Source organism: Acartia tonsa, chromosome 5 (genome assembly GCF_053477335.1).
Source record: "Acartia tonsa isolate MP-2025a chromosome 5, ASM5347733v1, whole genome shotgun sequence".
NCBI classification, from domain to species: domain Eukaryota; kingdom Metazoa; phylum Arthropoda; class Copepoda; order Calanoida; family Acartiidae; genus Acartia; species Acartia tonsa.
The window spans coordinates 20502276-20511919 of NC_137264.1; the positions used below are offsets into that span (position 1 = coordinate 20502276).

General features: G+C 31.5%; 1 protein-coding gene across 2 annotated transcripts; it reads right to left on the reverse strand.

The window, feature by feature from the left end:
• Positions 1-9: 9 nt before the first annotated feature.
• On the reverse strand, positions 10-8843 carry LOC145318986 (uncharacterized). 2 transcript variants are annotated; one of them, XM_080160793.1, is made up of 12 exons: positions 8789-8843; positions 7275-7384; positions 5591-5675; positions 4994-5074; positions 4483-4566; positions 3922-4043; positions 3580-3662; positions 2854-2891; positions 2305-2470; positions 1423-1600; positions 810-860; positions 10-626 (listed from the first exon to the last, which is right to left on the reverse strand). In XM_080160793.1, exons 2-12 carry the CDS (start codon positions 7292-7294, stop codon positions 593-595), a joined length of 942 nt encoding a protein of 313 aa, XP_080016919.1. In that variant the 5' UTR covers positions 7295-7384; positions 8789-8843; the 3' UTR covers positions 10-592. The 2 variants fall into 2 exon arrangements, with proteins under 2 accessions (XP_080016919.1, XP_080016920.1); XM_080160794.1 differs by having other exon boundaries at positions 7275-7383; positions 8785-8810.
• Between the last annotated feature and the right edge of the window lie 801 nt (positions 8844-9644).

The window sequence follows — 9644 nt, forward strand, 5'->3', positions numbered from 1 at the left end:
GGAGGGGGGGAGTGTGAGTATATTTTTAAATGCATAGTTGTCCTATCAAATAGAAACAAAAGACTGAATATTTTCTTCAAACTAAAACACAAACATTTGAAATGATTTTCTTCCAGTATAAAATAAGAACATAGTAAGAACTAAAGCAAAAATAGATTCACTGTCCAAAGTATTAAATCTCTTAACATATCATTCATAGACAGTCCCCTTTGAGTAATTTTTTAAACTTTGGAAATAGTAAAAATTAGGAACAGTTATCACAACATAAATAATAATCTGAAAATGCAGATTAATTTACAATAACATTTTATAACATAAAATAAAATAATATTTAAATTAAGTACATAATGGTATAAAGTATGTCTATTAATACTTATAAATGATTTATAATATAAATGTATCTTTAATGTCTTGTATCACAATTAATGGAATATATATTTCATCAGTGAAGCTACTCTACAAGTCTCAAATTGTCCTTGTAGAACATTCATTTTACTTGGAAAAAGGGGCAAGTAAGCAGAACAAGAAATAATATTATGAGTTATAGGTGCTGCCCAAGTAATACAGCATGGCAGAGTATTGAGTAACATTGTCAATTGCCGGATTTTTCTTCATCTGTCTCCAAACTGAAATAAAACAACGTAAGTTTTAAAAATCTAAATTTATTCTATGTATGTAGAATGTAGATTGTAGATGGATTATGGATGGATTGGACAAAAGGACAAAGTGAGGCCTCTGGGCTCAGGAGCTGCAGGCCTCCAGGTGGTCTCTGGACAATGACATTTACAAATTTTAAAAAGAGCTAATACCTTTCATTTTCCTCTGTTTTCATGTCATCTGTTACAACTGGCTCCACAACTCTGGTAAAAAAATACTTCCTTTACATTTGTAAGTACTAGCGGCTACGCCCTTAGAACTTCTATGAGGCACTTAAGGTGGGAGGAGATAAAGTCAACCCACCCACTAATTTCAATTTTAAGTTTTGAAAATAAAATTATTGGGGAAAGAGTCATCTTATATCGTTAGGTTGAATATACCCTCCCAAAAAAACATTGAAAACCTTCCCTGAACCTATAAGAAGCTTCATTGAAAAGAAGAACCATATCGGTTCAGCGGTTACCGAGATCCTTCGCTACAAACAAAAAAACTTACTAATTAATAATAATGTTTATATATAAACACAAGTTATTTTTTTAACATTTTATTAATGGAAGACAATTGTTTCTTTTAGCCAACTTACATACACTGTACCCAAGAAATAGATGTTTTTCCTAAAATTTCCAAACATGCAAAAAATTACCCCCACCCCCTCCATATTTTCAATTTATATAAAAAATCCTATTTCTAAAAGATAACTCTAATAAAATTGAAGAAAACGGAAAATGTAGGTATATTTTTCAAGAAAATAAAGTATTTATTTTCCTAGCAGGTTCCGTTTTCATATCATCCGTTTCTCTCGTGTCTAGGGTTGCTCCCGCCGATGCTCCCATCGCCGTCGTTTCAGGTAGGTTGGATGATAAATCGGCGTCTGAACCGCCGTTACTAATATGTTCCCGCCGTTTCATATCGTCTGTCTCCACTGATAGATGGTCCATAGATGCTACAAATGACAAGATTCTATCTTAATTATATTTTATAAGAAGCTTTACTAAACTCAGATGCCTGTTCGTACAACTTATTTGGAATCTTAGTGCTTTTCATTTAAGATGCGTATTGAGCACCGGAAATTCCCACACTTCTTATTTATGAAATAAATTGAAAATAAGGGAAGGGGGATCTATACCTGCGGGACGTGTCACGTGGGTCTACCCAGTGCCTAATATAACCTAACCAAACCTAATCTGAACTTAGTGACAAACAAGCCCAAATAAATACACCTCCTTATTCTTAATTTAATTCAAAAAAAGGCGGGGAGTGGGAAAAAAGTTCTTTGATCGACTAGGCTCTTTCAGGAAAACGCCTTCCTGTATTCGAATGGTTTGTTTATAGGCATACAAACAAACAAGTTACAGTAAGTGAATGGTAAGGACACTTGCTTACGGATCGAGCTACACAACGGCATAAAATATATTGTAAGTCTAACATTTAGATTCTATTTATAAGGATGAATTTAAGTAGGCCAACCTTCAAGTGTAATAGTTTTAAAAGCAAGCTCTGCTCAAAATTGATCTTTAATGAATCTTTAATCTGGTGTTGTAAATTTAGTAGGTATTCTTACAAAGAGCTCATATCTTTGAGACACATTCACATTCCCTTTATATGGAACAATATTTTATAACAAGCACAACAAATATAAAAACTTACCCAGTAATCTATCATCATCCTGACTATTTGAAGAATCCAGATCAGGGGGTGGAAGGTTGACATACTGTTGGTCCAGGTAACCATTTGATGTCTCTCCGACATCAAGAGGAGGCGGGGGAGGCGGGTAGCCCCGACTTTGACTTTCTAATAATTTCTCGTCATCTGTCTAGAAAAATTATTTCAATTATATGATTTCACAAGGATTAACAAGGAATAAAGTACGTCATAGATTTCAAACTGTGGCTAGCAGACAACCAAACGTTTGAGTGTTTTATGACTATCTGAGAACTTAATAAAGCTCTTCTTAGCCTATTATTATATAGGCTGCTAGATATTATCATGTATCAAGTAATACGTTTTTTTTTGTATAAAGCTGTTGGTTTTATGCTAATGCATTTTCAACAATTTTCTAAACAATGTCTCTAGCAGCCAGGTACATGTCAATCTCATGTATATTAGTATCAGTACTCCAAGAATCGTAAGTAATAAATATTATCTATATGGTTGTCCACAAATATATAAATAACAAATATACAAAACTCAACTTACTTTATTATCACCACTTAAAACAGGCAAGGCAGCGGCACCTAAAAAAAATAAAATAAGTCAGAAGAAAAGTTATGTAGGTAAATATTTCAGAAATAGAATTAAGTAATTAAGGGGGGTAATGCAACCGTCTCGTAATCAGTGAGCAAATGGCACTTAGAATTCGAATTTTGATCTGAAATTTTTCATGAGTAATCCTTGGTAGGTCTATTTTCCCCAAATCGAACAAAAAGTTGGAAAAGTAACGGCTGGCGGCTCAGCCGTTTGGCCGTTTTTTGCCTATTTTCAGGGCAAATTCATCATTAATTACGTAGGAATCAACTTTTTAAAACATATTATTGGTTTAATTCATGTTATATGATAGCAATAAACATTTTTAAAATTTCTAGTACCAACAGTTACCGGCTAGAACCGTTTGATAACGTTTTGGAGTGGCTAAGAGTTTAATGTGGAGAAAGGTTTCGTGACTAATTTGCTATGGAGATAGCCCAAAAATGGCAAATCGGCTAAGCCGCCAGCCGTTAGCCGTTACTTTTCCAACTTTTTGTTCGATTTAGGGAAAATAGACCTACCAAGGATTTCTTATGCAAAATTTCAGATCAAAATTCGAATTTTAAGTGCCATTTGCTCACTGATTACCAGATGGTTGCATTAAAAACCTAGTATTCTAGGATAGACATACAACACACACAATTACAGGGTAGATGCGCTTCAGATAAATCTATTTACCTAATTGGTCAAGGTCTGAGTTATGAAAGGAAGATGGCATGTCTGAGTATTGCTTGTCCAATTTTGCTTGAGAAAAATCAAGACCTGTTTAATTCGAGTTTATTAAAATGAATGTACCTACCTAGTACCTAATATATTTTAGAACAAAGATGTTTAATCACACAATAGTCTGCCCAAATTACCTTTTACGTAGTCACAAATTCCGTGATAGTGTTATCTTGGGATATTTTATTTAAGGACAAATTATTATTGGACTAGAAAACAAACTTGTATCTTTGTACGTTTTGTATATTTATTCATATTATAACCCTAAATATTAGAACAAATGAAATAAACTCTGTTCCTGGGTGTTCAAGTTGCATACGTTCCAGATCAAGCTTTTGTCTCATACCCAACAAATCTACAGGGTTGGGTTGGTACCCACCACCTTCAAGCAGGCTCTCCCAATAATCAGATTTTCTCACCTAATAAAACAATAAGATCTCTGTAAATGGAAACGTGTGTTGGATAGTTATACCTAACTAAAGGAAGACTTTCTCAGTCATATGATTTTCGAACCTAAATGGATGGAAGCATTGAAAGAGATTTTCGATATCATATCCTATTACATTAATATTACCAAATATTATCTGTTATAGACTCGCTAACTAAAAAAAATGATTGAGTTCTCCATTATAGAGAAGCTTTTAATAAGTTACTGGATGGTTAAGGCATGGGATAGTTTAAAGCCATTTTTATGCTTCCCCTTCCATACACGTTCGAATACAAAGCACTTAGGTGCTAGGGGCGCAAACGCTAGGGATAGATGGTCACCCAGAGCATCACGAGGGTGTGATAATTAGAATCACCCCCCCCCCCTCATCCTTTCTGAACGTTATTAAGTCAAGTTTAATAAATATTTACCTTGACAAGAAGTATTCTTAATAGTTTTTGATCTTCGATAGTCCAGGTACTTTCGTCTTCAACCACATTGGCGAATAATTTGCCCTAAAACAAATAAAAAAAAACAGTTTTCATGTAAAGTAAAACAATAATCTTTTTCTTATCAGGTAAAAAATTTAAGGGAAAAGAAAAAAAGAAGCCATAAACGCTTTTAGCCTTTCAAGAATAAATACTTACACAAAACTATATTTTAGAAAACCTTGGTTCTGTCAAGATGTGTTTAGGTTAGGTTCTCCAGATTGATTAAAGAATAATCAATCTGGAATCATGAATTTTGTTTAAAAGAAGTATTATACTAGGTATTGTTTTTGAGTTAAGACCTTATTAACAATTAAACGGGTTAAATTTAAAACTTTAAAGAATGTTTAGGGTCATGAGATGCTTTTAGGCCAAAATATATCTAAATTCAAGTCTTTAGATAGTTATTATCTATTTTTGACCCCTTAGATGCTAGATCACTGCCGCTGCTCACCTTTAGAATGACAGTTCCTCTAATTTGACATTGGATTCGTCTGGAAAAAATATCAACTTTTACTTCCCTTCCTTTAGTTCCCTGAAAGCAAAACAGACCAGTCACGAAAATGAACAACTCTTTGTTTAATTAAACAATGTAAATCGTAGATTACCATAATATATGTAAATGTTTCTACGTTTTCTTAGATTCAATATTCATTTGAATGAGTACATGTACATTAAAATCATTTTTAATTGTTGAACATACGATAGCTTTTAAAAAAAGTTTTCTAAAGTAACAAATCAGATAAGCTGAGGAAATTAATGCCTTTTTTTATCTTAAAATTAAAATTAATATTTTTAAAAATCAGTTTTTTTTCTAAAATGCTTTTCATAAAAGTTACCTACTACTTTCCGTTCTTTTAAATATTTCGTTTGAAAATCAGAATAAACAAACCACATAAAGACTTAAATTCCAAATATACTTTCATTTAGTAAGTTGAAAATATAATGAAATGAAACTGTCACAAGCTAAATTGTTGTCAAATAGACTATTGAAGTTTATATAAACATATAATGTTGCATGAAATTTTTTTTGAGAATAACTTGAACTCACCGAAATAAGATTAATTTCAATGTTAACGTCTTCTACCGTTTGATACCATCTCCCCCTATCAGTCTCACAGGCGATTATTCCACTCCTTAAAAGAGATTATTGTATTAGGTACCTACAGGGGTGTATATTTTACATGGGATCCCCTGCTCAGGGGGGGGGGGGGAATAAAAAATAAGTGGTTGGAGGGAAAAAAAATGTCAAAATTAAGAAAACTGAAAACATTTTTTCCATTTCCCCCCTCTCCTTGGGGAAATTTTTTTTTAAAAATGTGTGGTAGGAGGAATAAAATAAATAAAATATAGAGTTCTTTAAATATTTTTCCAGGTGAGAAAAAACTAGGGGGGGGGGGGGGGGGTGTTGTAAAACTTAAAATTATTCGCTTCATACAATATTAAATTAATCCTTATATAACAGAGTTGCTATTATATACTTTTAAGAATTTGTGTTTTAATTTATTATTTAGAACATATTTTATTTTGTAAAGTTTGTTCTTTTGATATTATACTTTACTTTATTTTTTGATTATTTCAGAGGAAAATGATCAATTCTATTAGAACAACTTGAGTTTTTATTAATGTACTGTAAACAGCAGTGATAAGTGCCAGAAGTTATTAAGTACTTTTGTGAAAAAAATTATAAAACTAATCTGGTGTTTATTTTATTTAACAGTGAATAAATCCTCAGACCGTATCAATAATTGATTAATTTAGAATGTGTTTAAACTTTCACTCTCAAGAAGAAATGGTTTTAGTGGAACCATTATTTTCCCGCTACAGGGGGGGGGGGGAAGAAAAATAAAAAAAATTTGTAGCAGGGGAAAAAAAATAAATCTTGTGCAGAATATACACCCCTGGGTACCTAACTAAGGAACAAAATTCAAAATCACATTTACGAATGATTAGTTATTCTATAAAATCTATTTATGATAAAAAACACTTTGTAGAATGTAGATTAACGTAAAAGAATAGATGGGGCAGGGTTTGAATAACTGTATATTCACAGGTTGGAACCATGTGCCGGCTTTCAATTGAGTTTTTGAATATCAGCCATTGGCGTCGAAAATATTAAAACAGCCAAGTCGCTACAAAAGAGCAGAAAGCAATTTGCTAGCAGACGAAAAGGGTCCCCAACACTGGAACCAGGTAGTTGTCTGGGTTATACATCTTTACTTATAAATTTCTTTTTTGAAGCAAGTATTTGAAATTAAAAAAAAAGGTGGTAGGTTATTATTTTAATCTAAGCCAATCGCGTGAATTTTTTAGGATAGAAAACGGAATTGCGTATTATTGGTTCAAATATTATCCGCATGCTAGAAAACTTAAACTGTTAGCAGGAGACTATTTAATCGTTTTAGTCGAGAAGGAATAATTAGGGCCCTGGGTGGGTAGGTATTAAACCTAGGTTAAATTAACGTTGACCAAATAACATTAATAACATAACAATGCAAGTATCTCATCCCTAATTGAGCGAGATATCCATGGAAAGACTAGCTGTAGTTAACAAATTAACGTAAAAAAGAGTAGCTCTCATGCGACAGCGGGTCAACTCACAAAATACTTGAACGTGGAACTGGAGCTGTTCCTGGTGGGCCGTGGCTATATAAAATTGCCTCGGCCTACTCGGTGAAAAATTAGCTTAAACACTAAGAAAACTCGGGTTATACAAAAAAAATAACGTGTCTCACCTTTCCTCAAAGGTTGCCATTATCACGACATTTGAAAATAATCAACGCCATCATTCTTAAAATTCCACCATGGGATAATATTTGTTTTAACACATACAAGATGCGCTTCCTTTACACAGTTATGGAATCTCAACGACAAAGATTTTTTTATCCAATCTTGACAAGTGAGGTATTTTTGGAAAGAGGAATATATACAGAAAACGCATATGAAAATTAGAAAATCCGCAGAAATCATATTTGCAAGTTATTTGCAAAAATCTGCAATGCTAATTTGCAAAATTAATTTCATACCTTAAATAACTTATTTAGAAAAAATCTTTTTATGAAATGTGTTCATTTATAAGTTTAGAACATACTTAGGGCAAAAAAAATTTCTTTAGTGTTACTTTTTTCACCTTATATATGAAAAAAGCAGTTTCTCACATTTTATGATAAAAAAAGGTATAGGAACAAAAAATATGATTTTTCTTGATGTAAACACAATAATTGGCATAAAATCTAACATCCTAAATGTAAAAATCAGATATAGAATCCTTTTTAGAGCTAATATAGTGCAAAAGGTAACCAAGACATTTTTGCAAAGTATGAAAATCTGAAGAAAATAGTTCTTTTTGCTTTTGATATACATATCAGATAAATGTATATAAAATTAGTGATTAAAAACTATAAAACATGTTATAAGTTTATTCAACATTGTCATTGATTAAATTGCACTTTTAGGTTAAAGAATTACCGAAGTAGTGCATAAAAACTCTTTTTATGATGTAATTAAACAAAATAAATGCCAAAAAAACCAACTACAAAATGGTCTACTGCATTATAAAAAACGCCTAATTGTTGATTTGAATTTATTTTGTTTAATAACTTAATAAAAAGAGTTTTTATGTGCTACTTTGGTAATAAGTAAACCTAAAAGTGCATTTTAATTAATGATAGGGTTGAAAAAGTTATAACTTGTTTTATAGTTTTTGATCACTAATTTTATGTACATTTATCTGATATGTATATCAAAATCAAAAAGAACTATTTTCTTCAGATTTTCATACTTTGCAAAAATGTCTTGGTTACTTTTTGCACTATTTTTGCTCTAAAAAGGATTCTATATCTGATTTTTACATTTAGGATGATAGATTTTATGCCAATTATTGTGTTTACATCAAGAAAAAACATATTTTTTGTTCCTATATCTTTTTTTATCATAAAATGTGAGAAACTGCTTTTTTCATATATAAGGTGAAAAAAGTAACACTAAAGAAATTTTTTTTGCCTTAAGTATGTTCTAAACTTATAGATAAACATATTTCATAAAAAGATTTCTTTTTAAATAAGTCATTTAAGGCATGAAATTAATTTTGCAAATTAGCATTCCAGATTTTTGCAAATAACTTGCAAATATGATTTCTGCGGATTTTCTAATTTTCATAGGCGTTTTCTATATATATTCCTCTTTCCAAAAATACCTCACTTGTCAAGATTGGATAAAAAAATCTTTGTCGTCGAGTTCCATAACTGTGTTTAGTTACATTCTTTCTATCTGAAATATGAATTTGATGAAAATAAGAATATTCGAATAGGAGGCAGGCTGCTCGCATCCACAGAGATTATTAGATGATTAGATCTAATACTATTAAAGGTCCTGTTTTTCCTGCCTGTTTTATCAAATCTATTATAACTCGTTTTTTACATTAATATTCTTGTGTTTAGGCTTTTATAGTTTTGAATGTTGTTTTTAATCCGTCGTTTTAGAGTAATTAAACATGTTCTAAAAATCTATGGGTGTTAAATTTGGCATAATTACCTACCATAATCCTTTTCGTTCAGAAAGCATGAGGGATAAGACAATGGCTGTTAATATATTTTATCCCCTATGAAGTTGAGAGATTTGACACTGCTTGTATGAACCAACTAATCAAGATAACGATTACATAAATTTAAAAAAATTATGAATGAGAGAACGTTTTTTTAAACTTTGGGTATAAGAATAATCAACAGTACATTGTCCCCTTCCTCCCTTGTAATGGTAAAACTCAATAAAGTGCTGTAAAACGACGCGCGAATTTTCGATGAATAATTGGGTCTTGGTTTTCTCAACATATTTTAAGGGCCTCATTTAAGGATTGCACAATATCTTAAGCTGTGCGGCCAGCCGTTCAGCAATATACGAATTTATAACTTTTAAGGTTTCTTAACGCCTTTCGTCGTTTTATATTTTCAAAATTGCCATTAATTCAACACCCAACGATTTTCAAATGTATTTCTAGTATTTCTTTCAAGGCTAGAGGGTTTATATTTTCCAGCCGAAAGATTCAGTTTTTCAACAATTTGAAAATTATTTTCGAACATATTTTCTTGATTAAAGGTACACAAAAA

Coding starts and splice junctions, on each gene's coding strand:
- LOC145318986 (XM_080160793.1), bottom strand. CDS start 7,294: ATGGCAACCTTTGAGGAAAG. Junction 5,075..5,590: donor TTGAAATTAATCTTATTTCG/GTGAGTTCAAGT, acceptor TTTTGCTTTCAG/GGAACTAAAGGAAGGGAAGT. Junction 861..1,422: donor ATGAAAACGGAACCTGCTAG/GAAAATAAATAC, acceptor TTTTTTTACCAG/AGTTGTGGAGCCAGTTGTAA.